At 42.6% G+C, this 18067-nt stretch overlaps 1 protein-coding gene across 2 annotated transcripts in view; it reads right to left on the bottom strand.

Annotated features, from left to right (window-relative positions):
- Positions 1-432: 432 nt before the first annotated feature.
- The window catches only part of OSBPL5 (oxysterol binding protein-like 5), a 61231-nt gene continuing 43596 nt past the window's right edge, over positions 433-18067 (bottom strand). For both annotated transcript variants that reach the window (XM_010022562.1, XM_010022563.1), the window contains 12 exons: positions 17841-17922; positions 16825-16923; positions 15747-15843; positions 14695-14793; positions 13337-13434; positions 11192-11281; positions 8236-8372; positions 5401-5586; positions 4724-4862; positions 3437-3566; positions 2745-2847; positions 433-1752 (listed from right to left, as the gene is read on the bottom strand). In XM_010022562.1, the coding sequence (XP_010020864.1) occupies positions 1617-1752; positions 2745-2847; positions 3437-3566; positions 4724-4862; positions 5401-5586; positions 8236-8372; positions 11192-11281; positions 13337-13434; positions 14695-14793; positions 15747-15843; positions 16825-16923; positions 17841-17922 (1396 nt within the window). In that variant the 3' untranslated portion in view covers positions 433-1616. The remainder of the gene's footprint in view (positions 1753-2744; positions 2848-3436; positions 3567-4723; positions 4863-5400; positions 5587-8235; positions 8373-11191; positions 11282-13336; positions 13435-14694; positions 14794-15746; positions 15844-16824; positions 16924-17840; positions 17923-18067) is intronic.

Here is an 18067-nt window from a genome sequence, read left to right as displayed (position 1 = left end):
TCTTATATCTCTTGAATGTTTGTTTCTGTATAGCAGCTCTTACTCTGTCTGTTTATGTCAGAGAGATGTAGTTCTTTCCATGGAACTATCTGTTCTCTAGCATCAAGTTACCTCCTTAATATAAAAGGTTTTCTAATCCCAAGATAAGTCTGTACATTTACATGTACAATAAAGAAAATCAAGGCAACCACTTTCCTTTCTATTTTGAGGAAGTCGCTACAATTAGAAGCCACTGCCAACATGAGTCAGAGGGTTTCAAAATGCTAATGCCGTTCTAACTTAGAGCCTATGTCTGAGATTCTTGAAGACCTTTTCCTGCAGCTTTTCCTCTAAAAAAGCATGGCCTAAGAGATGTTTACTTGTAAAACACTATAAAACACAAACTTGAGTTCAAACACAGAAATTATTTCTCAGATAGACAGCCACTGAAAGTTGTGTGTAGTTTTATTTCAACATATCAAGCACAGGGTTCCCCTAACTGGGGAATTTGACGAGGAATGTACTTAAAAATTGGAAACATTTACATTGAAAGATAGCCCAGACTGGCACCACCACTAAGTATTTTAAGGCTGTATATATAGCAGTACTTACCACTTGGAACTACTTCAGGCCAGAAAAGAAAGGCTTAGTATTGTCCGCAGTCTACAGAAAATATTGCAAATCTTTTAAAAATGGTGCAAAATAGGAAGACTATTAACAGAGTCGAAGAATGCAGTGGCAAAACCCTTCCTCCTTCCTGACCTTTGACAATAAATGTGCCTACAACCAAACACATGTACACCTACATCGTTCCCATTCTCCTCACCTCTCCTTGGGCAGTGGATTCCTCTCTACAACGCTAGTGTGTGATACTATAAAACAGCCATATAGCAAATAATAACAATAAGTGACCAGGTTTTATGAACAGGCGTGTCTGATGCTACACTCGATGGGCCTGATCCCGGACACCAGTCAGCTCTGTAAACAAACGAGGAGCTTTCACCATAGACTTCCCATTACCTAAAGAGGAATGGCTCTAGGAAATTGTGCATCTTTACAGTTTCCGTGGAATGGAAAATAAAACACATCCTGAGGTCCCATTCTGTGTGTGCTGACAAAACAGATCATGACTTAATATCCTGGGGGTAGATTGTTTTGGACCAAGTGTGCTCCCTCCCATGACCAAAGGCAGCCAGACAGGCACCGTAGACATTGGTTCTTTACAGCTCCCCAGCTGCACTCTCTCACTCAGCTATGACCCCAGCTGGCATTACCTTTTCAAAATGCTGGGGTGTTTACCATTTTGAAGGTACCAATACTGCTGGGTAATTATTAATTGCATCAGAAAATGACAAGACATAGAAAACAAATTGCACAATTAAAGCTACATTTGGCTTCAGCATTAAGGCCCATACAGGTTAAGAGGTCCTTGAAGATGTACATGTAAAAGGCAAAAATGACATAATCTGCAGGAACAAAGTTTTGCAGGTTCCTAGGTCCCTTTTTAACCTTGTTTTTCAACTTCTTCCACCTCTGCTGCGTTGGTTCTAAAGTGCTTTGATGCCTCACTGGGCTTCTTGCGCGAGTGACCCCCCTCCTGCAGCCAATAATCATTATTGCTGCCAAACGTAGTGATTTTATTTGAAGACATAATTAATGAATAGTTGACACGTAAGAAAGATGCAGAGGAGAAACCAACAGCGAGAGTCCAGGAGGAAGCTTTCAGAAGAAACTTTCTTGTGGAAGGACTTCTTGTTCAGAGCACTGAGGTTTCTGGAAAAGAAAGCAGCATGTTTATTTGTGTGTCAGAGGGAGGTGTGCAGTTACACATGTGCACATACTCAGCTTCCACACCAGGAAGGATCCCCGTACTTCAGAGACACCCTCAAGGGTACAGCACTGCGCCCCGCAGACTTTACGTCTTTTTGACAGAATGATAAGTACTTGTGGCTGCTCCTGGATCAGGCAGAGCATGCTGGATGGCATGAGAAGGTGTAAGGGCATGAACCCCAAGAAATCTCTTCACATCGGCCCCACTCACGAAGCTATGCCCTAACTTTCCCAAATGAAAGAACTTGCTTTGGCCACACCCAAGAGCAGCAGCAGAAAGCTAAAGATGTCACCAATGGCTCTGGCATTCAGAAACAGCGGGCCTCAAGTGATCCCACTCCAGTGAAGCCTCAGGAGGGCTGGATACTATTCCTCGTGCAGACGGGAATCAGCAGGGCTCCCTGGAGCAGATGTAGCACTTAATACCTTCTCTGCCCTCCCCACAGGAGTCTGCAGGGCAAAGCCCTTTGCCAGCAGTAGGTTAAGCAGGTGTGCTCACTGCTTTCCTCAGACAGCAACTAGCCATTTATACAAAAAGCAGGAATTCAGTGCTTTTCACCCATGGAGCCCAGTTTTCAGGCCACATGCCTACATCTCTGCAGCAAATGGAGCAAATTCATAACATACTTTATGAGAAGGAAGACCCCATGCTCTCTTGCTTGGCAGAGATCTATTCAGAGCCAGGACCTGGCTCAGCCCCTCCCAACTTCTGCAGCTGTTTTGCAGTCGGGAGTGCCAAGAGATGCTGAGGTGGTGGTTTCTGCCCCATAAAGAGTCTTTATGAGGAAGAGATTTCCTCATTGTTTCAAGTAGGGGGTGGGTTTGCCATTATGGCAAACACCCCTGCAGCTGATAAGGTGGCAGTGGAGGAGTTAAATGCCACAAGCTACTTTTAGCTCATTAAGATCATTGATTTGATGAGATAAATTGGTTACCTGTGTATGTCCTGTTGAGCTCTCTGTAGGGATAAGACGGCTGAATGAATTTCCTTCAGGTGATTCATTTCTTTCCCGCACTGAGCGCACAGGCTTTCAAACCCTGCGGCAAAGTATTGAAGGACATTGTTTTGCATCACCAACTCTGGTTCACCCAGCAAATGGCTAGCTGTGATCAAACTGACACAGCCAGGAGGGACACTTTCAGAAGTAAACATGGGGAGAAGGACACAGGGGACAGGATCTTTGACCCTGAAGACCCAACTCAGTGGAACACGTCCTGTGACACCGCTAAGGGCTTTTTTGGCTCTCAGAAAACAATTTTTGCAGCATGCTCCCTAGCTGAGGGGAGGAGAATGAAGTACTCACACCTGTCCCCATCTCTGAAACATTCAAAGTCACCCCCAACAAAGGCTGGGAAAAGGGAATGAGAAACTAGGCCTGCTTCCTGTCTGTTGACTGGAATGTCAGTGTGTTTTTCCAACATGTTTTTTACCAGGAGCTGGGAAACCCTTGTTAGCATGGATAGTGTAAGGCAGAAAGAGAAGCAGTAGGTACAGAGAACAAAACATTTTTTGTGTTTGCCTGTGGGCTACTGGGCCCACAGTATTAACAGGGCCAGGAAATGTCCCAGGGCTGGCATTAGGAATAAGGTTCTGAGGGAACAACATTAAAGCCTGACCCAGTGATACCCAAATACTTGCCGTCATCATCTGAGAATTCCTGCACCGACTCAGGTGTCGAACAGCTACTCTCTGTGTTCTGGCTGTGGTTGGATGGCTGGTCACTGGTTTTGCGGCGCCTGCAGTCTTTGGCAGACCTCTGGATAAAACAGGGATTAAAAGAGACTCAGTCACTGTCAAATCGAAGACTCTTGTGTTTGGCTTTAAACAAAATAATTGGGGGTGCTGGGAAATACCTGTGAAGTTGCAAAGTTTGACTGCTTTCTCAGCAACTCCTAGTAGCTGGACTCCTGGCAGCTACTTAGGGGTATTTTATGTCCTGTACAGAAGCATTTCCTCAAATGATAACATCCCTAAGACACCCCATACAAATTATATTTGTAGCTTTAACTGACACATACTAGTGATGAACTTTATAGTTTTCTTGCTGATTTGTACATCTACCAACCAGATACATAAGAGAAAGAACAAAAAGAATAAAAATATAGAATAAAATTTCCTTTGGAAGATTTTTCAGATGGTGCCTGAAGTATTTAAACATCACAGAACTTTTATGCCCAACTTCTTGATGCACTTTGGAAAGTTTCTCCCTACCTCTCAGATGGGTAAACCAAACACATTAATTCAAACTTTTCACTGGAGGATCGAAAAGCAGTTATGAACCTCGACTTTGCCATTGTTTCAGAGACATTCAGATTTGGGGTATTATAAAAGAAAAATCTATGTACACAGTAAGATGTGAGTTCTTCACTGTAATCTAGGCTATGCACTTCTGCATTTACAAAATGTTTCATGAATGACATACATTACTCCAAAGATGAATGCAATGTTTAATGAACATGCATTGTTCATTAATGCAATGTTTAATCCCTGAAGGACAGAGAGAGGTTTCTTGTCTTGCCTAAGAGGAAGTGATGGCAAAGACCAAAACTAAAGTTGCAGGATCTCAGCTGTGTACTCCAAAACCTTTCTCACACCCTCACTATGGGAAGTTTTCTGCTTTGGAAACACTGAACAGTGAAGTTCAGCTCAGTCATGGGCAAAACCCAGTATGAGTCACTGTCACTAACATGGGTGGAAAAAAAGAAAAGCCAAAACAGTTAGGATACATCAACCAAGAATTGTAATTATTTGGAGTTAACAATAGTATAATATTGCAGATTTAGAGTCATAAGCTATATTATCCCAAACTAAACCTTTCAGCCTATGCTGTGATTACGTGAAAATGCTGCAGAAAAGGGCTGTGTATCTCAACAATCATAAAGAATATTCTATTCCCTAAACCGGGCTCTTTACCTTGTGCCGTGTAATTTGATTGTTTATGCATGTTGTTTTGTGGTTTGACATCCTTGTGGATAACTGTCTTTCCATGGTCTGAAGTATTCCATTCTTCTCAAATTGGGCAATGTCGTTCAAAGGATCCCAAGGTCTTAAGCTTTTGAAGTCAAAGGAAAAAAGCATCAGAAAAGCAAGAATCCCAAACCAGGTGTGTTATGAGCAGTACACTAATTCTGCATGCAGCAGGGCAGGCGCCCATCTCTGACAGTAATCTGAGTTTCCACAGGTGCAGAGTGAGAACTAACAGATACTTCCCCCTACATTCATGGTTCCTAGCAATGCATGAGGGGGGTTCAGTCTCCAGAGGCTTCACCCTTCTTGCCAGAGGAGAAGAGACAGTTGTCAGCTCTGCTTGTACAGCACAGAAAATCTCTGCAAAATGATTCCATGCTTGATTGCAGCAATAGGGATTTCTACCAATGGCATAGCAGATTTTCCATTGCCAAGCCCTCGTTTCCAGCTATTCCCGATTAGTAACAGCAATATGTATTCTAATAGTGACATAGAACTCAGAGCAAGCCAAGGCATAGTTTGGGGAATGACAGGACTGGAACTGCAGGTCTGTAACCTTGCTTTGCACCCCCCTGGGGACTCAAGCAGCGAGGCCTGTTCACAATTGCCACCCCACCACTCACTCCTCGTATTTGTAGCGCCATTCGTTAGTAGTGGGGTCGTGCTGGAAGAGCAGCGGTTTCCATTCTGTGCCATTCTCCCTCCGCTCCCGGGCTGCATTCCTCTGCTCTTCTTCTAGCACAAATTTTTCCTGCGTTGCCCTGTTTTGATCACCTTTGTTTATTGCACTGGTAACGTGCTGCCAAAGCCTAGGAATAAACAGGGAAGCAAGTTAAACCACCTTAAAACCAACAATGCATTCTGCCAGCTCAAACCTTAGATTTGACACTTTTCTGGTCTATTGATACTCCAGAGGAACTGTAAATTGAAGGAACGTTATAAGAATGGCAACACTGAACGCTGTATACAATGATCCGCTGAAGAACAGGGGAACTTTCCCTTAGATAACAGCACCTGCAATGTTCATTAAAATCTTCAATGCTGTCTGTGTTACAAGACAGCTATACTCAATTCATTGCGGTCAGTGGCCTCTTCAGAAGTAACTGATCTATAATGGAAAGTTTGTGATCTTCCTCGCCCTTTCGATCACTTACGTTTTGGAGACTTTGTATTAATGTCCACCCTTGAAACACAGGCTTTGTATCTGAAGTTTAGAAGCTCTGGAAAACTAATTCATGTGCATGGCTTGCAGCTGCACATGCAATGTTGCACTTCTATATTGGATTAGCAACCAGGTCGGTAGGAAGCTAATGCAGTCTGCAAGAAATGGAGATGTACGTGTGCTCACAAACTGCAACGCGAAGACAGGCTTTCACTATCACTTGTTTTCAGCTGCTAAAAGATACATGATCTGTTACATGGTGTCTCACTAAGCCTCTGCCCAGAGGAGAGAATCTAGTTTTTACACAAGAAAAATCATTACTTTTTTTTTTTTTTCACTACAGCCGAGCTGTGATAGGCCTCTCCACAGTTCTTCTAATCAGAGCACTCTAATCTTCATTTCAGACTGGAAGTACTCCGAGATTAGCAGCTAGCCCTCCCAAAGCATTACCCAGTGGTTTAGCAGTTAGAATAGACACCAGAGGTCAAGGCTGTTCCAGTATTCCCAGCTCCACAAAACATCAGTCCTCCATTTAGAAGATGAATAAATTACTGCATTTAATTTGGAGCTTGCTGTGAAACTCTTAACTTAAAAAGGATACCAATGCTTTCATTTCTATCATCATAGGTTAATACAACACTTCCAAAAAAGCAGTCTCTTAGATAATTAGCTGAAGGCAGAGGAACACTTTCCTGTCCTTTTTGACAAGTCACTCCCATTTTCCTGTGTATGGATCTTTTCTCCAGAAACAAAGGCAGGAAACTCAGTTTAATCTCAGTGTGATGGGGGTGGGGGAGGGAGGAGTGAAAGTAACAGCCTGCGAAAATACTGTGATGATGTAAAAAGTCAGTCCTAAGGAATGAGGTGGTGTAAAGAGAGAGTCCTCTAATTCTAAGAACCTCAGAGGGACATGCACAAAATCATCTGACATGGGAAAATTACTCCATCAAGATCTGCATGTGTCAGACAAGAAGACCCTCCATGGTGAGCTGCATAATGATATGAGGGTCTGAGATTCTTCAGCACTTGTGAAGACAGGTGATTTTCAGCACTGCAGGAAAGACTAAGCAATTCAGGAAGAACATAACCTGAATTAGATGGTAATTTATTCATGCAACTGCCAGCATAATAAAGAGCTCAGTGCAATGTCTGTTAGGGATCTTCAGATTTATTCCATTTGCCTCCTTCCCCTGGATGCACATATCATTACTGATCTCTGCTGTGACAAAGGGATTCAGCTCTGGTAGTACTGTGGTAAATAGAGAAGACCAGAAGACCAAGATTTCTCATCTCCTTTAAAAGAATCTTGTTAGATGATTAACAGAGACACATGCTGCAGTCTGCTCTGCTCTGTGGCAACTACATGAATATAAGTTACAAATACAGACTTTATTGCCCATAACGTCCACTGCTGGCCAGAACAAATTAAATGTTCCTGTGTTTTTATTTTCATGAAATCCCTTTCTTTACCCATAAAAAGTGCAATCTTCTTAGTATGATTTAATGCAACACCAAAATTAGATGCCCACAGAGAAGTGATCAATGTAATGCAGAGCCAGGCAGGAAACTGCATGTATTGGCTTAGGATGCTAGCTGGAACTCGCTAGCCATATTGGTGAGATGGCAGGACTAGTTGGTTTGAAGTCAGTGCCACATGATGTTTCTCTAGCTGTTCTTGCTCCAGAACTGGCCTGGGGACACTCACTGCATCATGCAGTCATTCCTTCCATTTCCTAAGTATTGTGCCAGGACTATATTTATAGGTAATCTAGATTACCCTAAAAAACCTGGTGCAGACTTCATTGGAGATCTCATCTGAGATTATGAGGCAGGGTTAAACATATTTTTAATTACATTCTCTCATAAAATCCTGTTATGTGGTTCAAACTACTGCTCTGCTCATGCCAGGGCTTTCCACATGATTCCTGCATCTAGTTTAGGAACCTGTGGTTGAAACAACCCTTCTTTACAAGACATCCAACCTCAGATGGACATCTTGCCCTTCCATAAAATGTTCCAGCAGTTAGAAAGATTCTGTTTGCAATCATCTGTGCAGTCCAGGGAGACTTGTTATTTTAGCAGATAAAATGTAGCCTCCACTATTTCTCAGCCCAGCTCCTTGGTATTTCAGAGCTATACTTTATGGAAATACCCCAGAGTTAATAAACTGGAAAAAAAAAACCCAGGTAGATGGCTGGGTAATATGTGCAGGCAAAGCAGGACGCTGCCCTTCCAGGACTGTGCTGAGGAGTTGAAGCCTTCTCACTTCCAGCGAGATGTTCCTAGAGCTCCTTACCTCTCTGACTCAAAGTCCATCTGCTCCTCAAACAGCACAATATGGCGCTTCAGTCTCTGCCTTCGTACTTCACTGGTTGGGTTCCAGAACATTTCCACGTTCCCATTTTTCAGCTCATTTATATGCACTTCCCCATCCTGAGAAGAAAAATTAAGTGAAAAGGTTAATGACAATCAGAAACACACAGCAGAAAATAATCCTGACAAATGGAAGCTGCTTCCGGACGATGATCAGGGACAGGGGCTTGCTTAGAAAGCTTCTGTCCTCTCTACCCCATTAAATCTCACTGAGCACTGCCTGAAAGTTTCTAAAATGATTTATTCCTGTAAATACCAGCTGAATTAATCAGAGGAGAATTAGAGAGAGATCTGGTCCCTTCTGCTAGTCTTGTCCCCAGACAAGGGTATGCAAAGAAGTCCTAGGATAATCTTCTTTCCCCACTGATCCTCCCAGGCACCAGCCAGCACATATGAACAAGAGCCCTAGCTCCTTTTCTAGTCTATCTTCTATTCCTCAGTGCTGAAATCACATGCAAAGCCTACTGAAATACCAGCCTCTCTAGAAAGGAGAGCTAAAGCTGAGATACTCTTTCACATTTTTTTCTTCTTTTTTTACTTTCAGTTCAGCCAGGCTTTTCTAGTATTGCTCCTGATTTTCACTTAGTACTTCAAAATGCCCAGGGGTCTTTCGTCCTTATTCTTTGCTAGTTTACTTGGCGACCAACTATTAAGCAGCACTTTTCTGGTGTGAGGCTGGCTACACAATATTGCTGTGTCCCTGCTCAACTACACTGCTTCCCAGTCTTGCTCACTGAGGCAGAAATGCCTCAGAGCCAGACCAGGTAGTTTACAGAGCATATAGTGAAGAGCATGCTGCTGACTGTGAGTGGAATGAACGAGACGATTACAGCTGCTGAAACAGCATGTGCAACTGGTGCCATTCAGCTGCCTGGACATGATATGAGTATCACGCAAACCTTTTCTAGGTCATGGCTACTGGCTTTACCTGTTGCTGCCTAATTTCTTTGCATCCCAGCTGCTGCATTACTTCCCCTGCCACAGTCCCTGATGCACGTCTCAAAGTCAACTTCCCACATCTTCAGCTGTGAAATTCCTTCAGCCGTAAGGGACACTCATCCTTCCTCAAAGTCTCCCTAAGAACTTCCTCTGCCATGTCCTAAGGTGCCAGTTCCAGGGCAGATCTCAGGTCCCCAAGAGACCCCAGCTATGGACAGGAGGTGCCAGAGAGGCATTACCAAACTTCACTACATGCATCTCTAAGGGGCATATATACAAGCCTTTAGCTGCTGCTTTGATCCTGGGGCTGAGTATCATTGGCATTTGCTTCCCTTCTTTATTCAGGTGGGTTTTCAGGTCCCGAGGCAGAGAATAAGCCTTTCAGTTGTGAGCATTTTTGTTGGGAAATTCTCTCAGGTCACAGGTCAGCTGTCAGGAAGCCGGATGGGACAAAGAAAAGCCTGCAGAGCTCAGGAGACCAGACCAATATTCTCAGTGGGGAAGGAGAAGAACAAACAACATCCCTACCACTGCTGCTGCACAGCAGCTATTCTATTTACAGCATGCAACTGCAGGCAGCGGCTTACGGAGCCATCCTTTCAAAGTCATTTAACTTCTTTTATACATCATTCGAATTTTGTGCACCACAAACAACCAACACAAAGAACAAGGGAGGAATAAATTACTTTCAGGCTGATAAAAGCCAAACACAGCAGACCGGAAGCTGAGCAGCACATAGCCCTTTGGCTCGGTGCCCCAGGGAGCCACTCAATTACATGCTCTTGTGGACGGTGTTCACAGGACCCACTGCAGACTAGGTACTCCACAGCCCAGCACCCACTCACAATTGCCAAGGCTTATCCTGCGGAAAGGGAGCTTGGAATGGAAAAGCTAGCCAGGCACAAGGAGCAAATCTTCTTCTATATGCCTAGAAAGGGCATTTCTCTGCATTTCAAAATGGTCATTAGCTTTTTATGTAAAAAGAAAGATTATCTCTGGGGAGGAGTTCAGTACCAAAGACTACACCATGGTTAGGACCTCACTGTAGAAATGGCTTTATCAAGGCACATTTCACCTGACCTACTTTAAATACCTTCTTTAGGATGAGACAAATCTTGTCTCAGAAGTCACAATTTCTGTGGACCAGAAAGGGAGCACAGGTCAACTATAATGAAGGTGTCAATGTAGCTGAGATAAATACTGAAGTGTCCAGCCCAAAGCCAGTGCTTACTGCTTTTGCGCTGGTTACCAGGAGTTCCCAACCAAACCTCTAGACCAGATTCTTTACCATGCAACTTTATTCTTGCTGGATTTCAGCTTAAGGATGTCTTCGAGTGATTCACTTGTGGGTGCTAGGTGTGCAAAGGTGCTAGTTGCTCTACTGACTGGTCTAAGCTGCCCATACAGATCGACCCTCACTCTGTCCTTTACGTCATGAACAGAAGAATAACTGTCTTCTATCATAAAGGTTTAGCTGTGAAAATAATCCATGTAAACCCCTGTGAAGTTCTTCCCTGATACTGCTGTAGCTGGGGAAGTATTGAATGCATCAAGACAAAAGGAAGCCTCATGATTTTCACAGTCACACATAAGACACACTATGTCTCCTGCCATCAGAACTTGTCCTAAGCCTGGGATCCTAAATACAGAGCCACTGTCTCTGACGGAAACCCTCCTTGCCGTTCCCAGCTTTGGCCCAGGCTCTGGGAGTGCAAGTGTTACTCACACTGCAAGTGGATGGGACTTTTAAAGCGTAAATGACCTTGAGAGATGTGGCTGGAAAGCTCTGCTCTCCCACAGTCCCTGGGGATGTCAGGAAGAGGTAGGACATGGGCCATCTGCAGCTCCCACGCAGGGAGCCTGCCAGGGGCTGCCAGATCTCACACACACCCTGCTGCCACGCACACTTGAACCACCAGCAACTTTGATTATCACGTTACCCAGTGTCCGTTGAGACTCGCTAACACTTCTTCTCCTGATTTAATCTTCCCAGAGATTTGATTAATGCTCGTGCTGCCACTGAAGAAGGGCTGTCAGGGGACAATAGAAGTAGAAAATATGATCAGTCTGGTGAGAAATAGAAGGCAGCCAAACACAGCGATGCAGCAGGAGGGGAGGAAAGTGCAACCTGCTTGATTTCCACTATTTGTGGTAAAAGGCAGAAGGAATCCTAACATGGATTTTGACTGTCTGGCATTGTACCCTTCTCCTTTTGCTTACAGTGTCAAAATCACTGTAGGAGCTCAGGAAGAGAGATAAGCCTTCAGATGTATTAACATTCAGCAGTGCAAGACCTTGCCTTCATTGCAGATCCACTTATTGTCAGCTAGACAATGGACATTGGCAAGCCCTTCTCATTGTCTGAATCACATTACAGTTTGCACGCTTACACTTGCAGGCTTGTCCAAAGAAAAGGAGCAGCACTAATGCAGTTGGTGACATCTCCTGCTTACAAGAAAAGCAACAGCAGTGTGGCACTACTGATGGCTGCATCTGTGTGAAGGTTCCAGTGTGAAGAAGCTTTTGTCAGCGGCAAACAAAAAAACCGAAAAGGGTATTTCCAGAGTCAGGGGAAAGATTCCCAGAACAATAGAAAATTCCCCTCACCTCCTCCTGCCAAATACAGGAAACAGCAGTGATAGAGTGACCAGCTCTTCCATTCAGATCACACCACATTTCTTCAGACATTTTAGCAGTTACTTTCCAACAATGTTTGTGCAGAGGAACCTTTTTTTTTTGATAACAATATAGAACCAGATTTCCCAACACACCCATGGAAAAAAAACCATGAGTATCTCAAGGATCAAGGTATGCAATCCAGCAGAGAATGGGTACATACCCAAATTAATAACAAAGTTATGGGCTTTACCTTTAACTTCTCACAGTTCTACTAAAAAAGGTGGCTAAGACACATTCAAAGCAGTACACAGAATTAAGCCACAGGGACCTTTCTAGGTCATGTTGGGACTAAGTGTATTGTTTTCAAGCCAGAAAAGGAGGGTCTGCATTTTAAGCTCCAACGTGTTTGTAGGTTTGAGATAACACTGACTGAAGTCAGGAAAATACTCCATTGGCCCCAACACAGTACATCAGGCCTATGGGAAGAACAGGCTTTAAAGACAAGTATACACAAACGTCAAGGAAGCACATGAGGCAACAGTTCACTTTGTAAGGGCAAATAAAGACAGAAAATTATTATTGCCCACAGCAAAACATAGAAAAACAGAAAAAAGTCTAAAAAGACTCCACTAACTCCAGTAATCTCTCACATTTATGTTGGCTAAGGTTGCAGCTTTAAAGTCCTGCACGTTCACAGTTCTTCCGTCTTTTATTTTATGCCCAGGCAAGGAATTATTTGTTGGAACAGAAAAGAAATGGATGTTGCTTAAAAAGCAAGTTAACTGTACAATAAAAGTTACAGGGCATCGCTTCCCCTCCCAAATTTTAATACATATAACAAAAGGAATGCTTACAGATGTCTCCTTTTTATCTGCATACCATAGATTTGCGTCACCAGGCTTTCTAGGGGAGGGAACAGCTTCTTGATCAAGTCAGTACAAGGCAATGACAGTGCAGCTTGCCAGCGTGATAGCCACGCAAAATTAACTGCCTGAAAATCAGCTCTTACCCCATCATCAAGGCAAGGTGCTGTAGCCTTGAGAAACGCAAAGTACAGTTCATTCATTACCTGCAAGATAAGAGTATGTATGCGATGGCTACTGGAGAGCTACACAGACGATCCACATCCTAACTTGCCTCAAAGTGGTTCCTATTTTGCAAGCAAAAATAATTGTACCTTCCTAAACAGAATCCACACTGTCATTGCCAAACATTCAGAACAGAGTTTGGCCAGGAGTCAGCTGGCTGGTAGTGAACAAGTCATGTGTAAAACTTGGGCTTCCTCCATTCTAATCAGTTGTGCTAGGCAAAACTGACTGCAGAATCATGCCTCCTCTCTGGTACGCCACCCCATGGTGCATGAATACATTGCTGGTACATAAGTGATACGTGTATGAACAAACCTTGCCCAGAGTGCAGGGGCAAGCCTGAGACACGCTCAAAATTGGGGCCAGAATGTCTCTTACCTTTAGCTTGAATTCCAGTTCTGCCCTGTGGTTAGTTTTCTCACAGTCGATGGTAACTTTCCCTCCAAGCTCCATTGTCATGGTACCATACAAAAGTCCTGAAAGGGAAAAACGGGATTTAAGGGAGGCTCCGATGGAAGCAATCTGCTTTCTCAGCTCACAGTGGCTCTCACTGACATACTGTGAAATTTCCTGCTTGGCTTGAAGTTTTGAAAAGACAGAAACCAAAGTTTGTAGAAAATGTCTTTTTACCATAAGCATGAAGAATCGTCCCCCTCATCCATATTCTCCATTTATTACACCAGCTAGGAAGTAGCTTGACTCACAGGTGCTGATAGCGCATCTGTGGCAAGCTGAAAGTGGGAAAGAAAAAATAACTAAAGCTGTGCCCAGCAACTTTGATTATACTAGTGTTGAAACAGACCCAGTTGCTTCACACAAGGTGGATGGGGCAGGGAGGAGCTGTAATGGGATTCAGCAGAATCTGAGAAACTAGCAGTTATGTAGGGGTCTCCTTTTTACATATGCTTAACATCTTCTCAAAAGGTTACTTCCAGTACAAAAAAATTGACAAGAAGAAGATTTGTGCACAAGACTAGTTCACAGAGGCAGTGATTTACAGAAGCCACTGTTTTCAGTTAGCTAGCCCCTCCATAAATATTAATTCAGAGGTCAACATGCCAAAATAAAAACTACTCAAAAACTGAAAATGGATCAAAGTGCTCAGGGAGTGATTTTATCACTGTGGTTGAAATGCCACCAGCACTTAACTTCCTAAGGAGACAGGCAAAGTTACAGCAATCAATCACAGTCACTCCTTAGTCACAGTGCACACTCAGCTCAGCAGAGCAAAGCCACGTGGTAACAGGTATCAGCCTCACTGAGGCAGCTCATACACTGAGAAATATCATGATTAGAGTAATAAAGAAATCAGAAGAGAAGGCAGGAATTTCCTTTATTCTTAAAAGGCCAAAAATACATAAAACAATTTCAGTATTAATATTAGAAAACCTTTTTATCCTCAGAATCTCAGAAATGTTCTCATATTCTTTCAATCTTCACTTTATCTGTAGAGCATATATGCTGTATTTTTTTGTTTCTACATAGTGTTAAAACTAACTTAGATTAGCCTAATTTTGTCCTCAGCTCTGCACAGACAAATCAAACAGACTTCTGTGAGGATCACCAGTCTTCTGCTGAGCGCTATGACTCGAGTGGAGCAACTGCTCCCTGGAATTATCAGTCCCTGTGGAGCCTGGTATATGGGAGGGAAGAAGAGAGCCAGTGCACTGTTAGTCAGTAAGATACCATTGTATTATTCTTTCTATTTGCTTCTTGTTTGAACAGTCATAACTTACCTTTACAGTGGGCATATGGCATAGTAATTATATAGTCTTCCCCCCTGTTTAGAAACATAAGCTTTGCTTTCCCATCCAACAGTGCAGAAAGTGAGTTACCTAGAATTTAAAAGAACAAATACATTTCTATTAAAAAATGCATTTCCCACTTAGTTACTCATCCTACTTTAGATAAACATTTCCTTTTAAATGTAGATGACTAATGAAAGAACAGATATGAAATGCTAATTCTTCAGGACCCTGCAAATCACTTATTGTCGGGGGCAGGCAGTTCTAATAAACTCCCTGCTATATGGCTTATATTTGCTTTGGTGTTTAACCCCTGTTGCAGAAAGGCCAAGAGATTAAATAAGTCATTAAGCATAAAGCAATAAAGTGCTTAGAAGTTTTTCAGGTCCCTTTGTGCTCACAGCTTTTCCGATTGTGTATTGTACCACGACAATCCCATATAGCAAATAAAACTGCCAGGACAGCAATGACAATTTACAAGTGTTTCAGCAAACACGTTTACCAGAGGATAGTACTGAAGAGGTGTTTGTCTAAACAAAATAGCTATTTCAAATAGCAACACTGTTTCACGGCCTGCAGCTGTGTTGTCTCCACTGAGATTAGAAGATTCCAGGACATTTTGAAGCTCTAGGGTTCAACTGTCATAAATCTGGGAGCTGGATAAATTGTTTTATTTATACAGAGACACTTGCAAAGGTCAGTTGGATCATCTGGTAGCTATAAAATGACTCATCCATAAGCATATGCAAAGCAGTCTGACAACCAATTGCCCGTACATTTTCAGGAACATTTGCTTTCTGAAAACCAGGTTTTTAAACCTATTTGATTTTTTTATCCGATTTATTTATTTAACATCAGTGTGATCTCCCACTGAAATGGCACAAATAGGGAAAACCCAAAAGAGACAAGAGAAGCAATTATGGTGGTTGATCTCTTACACATTTCTTTGTTCTTAACTCTCAGTACACTCAGGAGTGATTGAAAGACAAACCAAAACCAATGCCATGATATGACCTGGAAGATGCCTAGGCTTAATGCCTTACCATAAAACTTGGACCTAGCTAGAATGCTGCCAGTAATGCAGAATCCATCCTTCCTATTGCTGACATGAAAAGCTGACACTGGTGGATGATGGGAGACCTAGAAGAAAAATTGGCACAGGTCATTTACAGCAGTCTTTACAGGGTAAGCAGAGCAGTGGGTGCATACAGAGCCTCACACAGTGTTACACATGCTCTAGAAAAAGTGCAAGACAGAGGCCACAGGACTGACCAGAGTCCTCTAAGCCATACCATTAACCTCAATGGTAAAGGAAGGAATATTATATGTGAGATGATTATATATGAGAACATTATATAAGTGAACTTTCTTCCCTGCCCTGTACTTTCTTGTCCTTGTGCATTTGAGATCACTTTAGGCCGACAGGTACACCGTCAGATTTTCAACACAGTAAATGACAATGCAGAACTTTCTGGCAGCATCTGAATAACTTCCATAAAATGGATGCTATGGCTGAAATAAAATAAAGCAAAATAAAAATTCTCTGATTAAATAGGAAAACAATGCATGTGAAACAGGGAGTCCCTATACCAAAGCCCAGATGGTCCTCAGATCCCTTTATTAACACCGTAAATTTCAAACTAAATTTTGTCAGGCCAGTTTACTTGTGAGCTCTGCCCTTCATTTATCCCCCAAGACATAGAAATAAACCCTTAATTCCCTCCTATTAAAATCATTACAAAAAGTTTAGAAATAAAGGAAGGTAGGATCTGGTTATGTGTTTTATGCCCCTTTTGACAGAGGCAACACATGCCATGTTTTATTAAAAATAAGAAAACAGTAGGGTAGAATCCAATGGCAAAGGTCTTTATTGAAGAGGCTAATGTTATATAGGGGAGACTTGTTTTTATAGTCCTGAGTGCCCATCAAAGCTCACACGGTATCTGTATATCTAAAAAGAAAAAAAAAGATTAGCAGCTGGTTTACCCAATGTCCCACTCTGGATGCTTACACAAAACTCCAAGTTCCTCTCCTAGGTGAGACGAGGAGCATGTTCCTATGCATGGAGGTGCAATCAGGCTGCTGTTTGCAACACTTGACCATCCAAATAAAGCAACTTACCTGTTCTGCTATGTAAAATGTATGACTGTTCGTCTGAGGGTGAAACCAACAGCAGCGAAATGTCTCTCCCAGAATAGGGTTGTATGGCTTTTTAATTCCCTGAAAAACAAAGCAACCAAAACCTGCTACAAATGAAGATTTGCAATCCAGTTCTACAGAGATGTCCACAAACAGTGTAATTATTTCTCCCCTGATGTTTTAAACTAATTCAATCACAAGAGTAAAAACTGAAGAACCAATTATATATATCATAGAATCATAGAATAGTTAGGGTTGGAAAGGACCTTAAGATCATCTAGTCCCAACCCCCCTGCCATGGGCAGGGACACATTGCACTGAACCATATCCCCCAAGGCCTTCAAGACCGCCAGGGATGGAGCATTCACAGCTTCCTTGGGCAACCCATTCCAGTGCCTCACCACCCTCACTGTAAAGAGCTTCTTCCTTATATCTAATCTAAACTTTCCCTGTTTAAGTTTGAACCCGTTACCCCTTGTCCTACCACTACGGTCCCTAATGAAGAGTCCCTCCCCAACATCCTTATAGGCCCCCTTCAGATACCGCTTCAGAACTTGGGGTCATCTGCTATTCCCACCAGCTTAATCTGCAATACTGCCTGACCAAAGCTTTACAAGATGATCAAACCTTGGTATGCACCTGCTGCATATGGAAGCAGAAATAACAATGTGGAAACATGGCACTATGGTACTAATAGGCCTGAAAAAAGAAAGGAATGTGCTTTGAGCAAAGGGAAAAATCTTGCATCTGAGAACATGTTACTTGTTGATGACTAGTTTTGCCTTGTAACTGTCCAGTGCAAAGGCTCTGAGGTTGATCAACACTATTTTGCATTCAGCATCTACTCTGAAACCAAATGCAATTTCAGTATTAAAAGTAATGGTAGAAATCTTCTGAACAACAGAAGAGGTAAAGTGTCAAAGGAGAGGCAATAAATACACAGCCATAGCAGAAGATATCAATGCCCTTTACAACCCCAACTTAATGCATTCTTTTACCTTTGGCTTCTTATAGAAGCCGGACAGATACCACCTCAAAACTTGCTTCATTCGACTGTATGGATCATCTTCAAGGACAGCCCTGCAGGACAGAATATAAAATGCTCTTTATACTGTTCACACATCACATTCATTTCATACTGGTATAATATTAATTCCAGTAGTATTTCCCTGGTACTAAATGGAAGTAACTTCTGTGCTGCTGCCAGAAAAGGTATCTGCCAGCT

The sequence above is a fragment of the Nestor notabilis genome, unplaced genomic scaffold, assembly GCF_000696875.1.
Source record: "Nestor notabilis isolate BGI_N333 unplaced genomic scaffold, ASM69687v1 scaffold649, whole genome shotgun sequence".
In the NCBI taxonomy this organism is placed as follows: domain Eukaryota; kingdom Metazoa; phylum Chordata; class Aves; order Psittaciformes; family Psittacidae; genus Nestor; species Nestor notabilis.
Note: the sequence above shows the minus strand (reverse complement) of the source record. Positions and strands in the feature narration are given on the sequence as shown.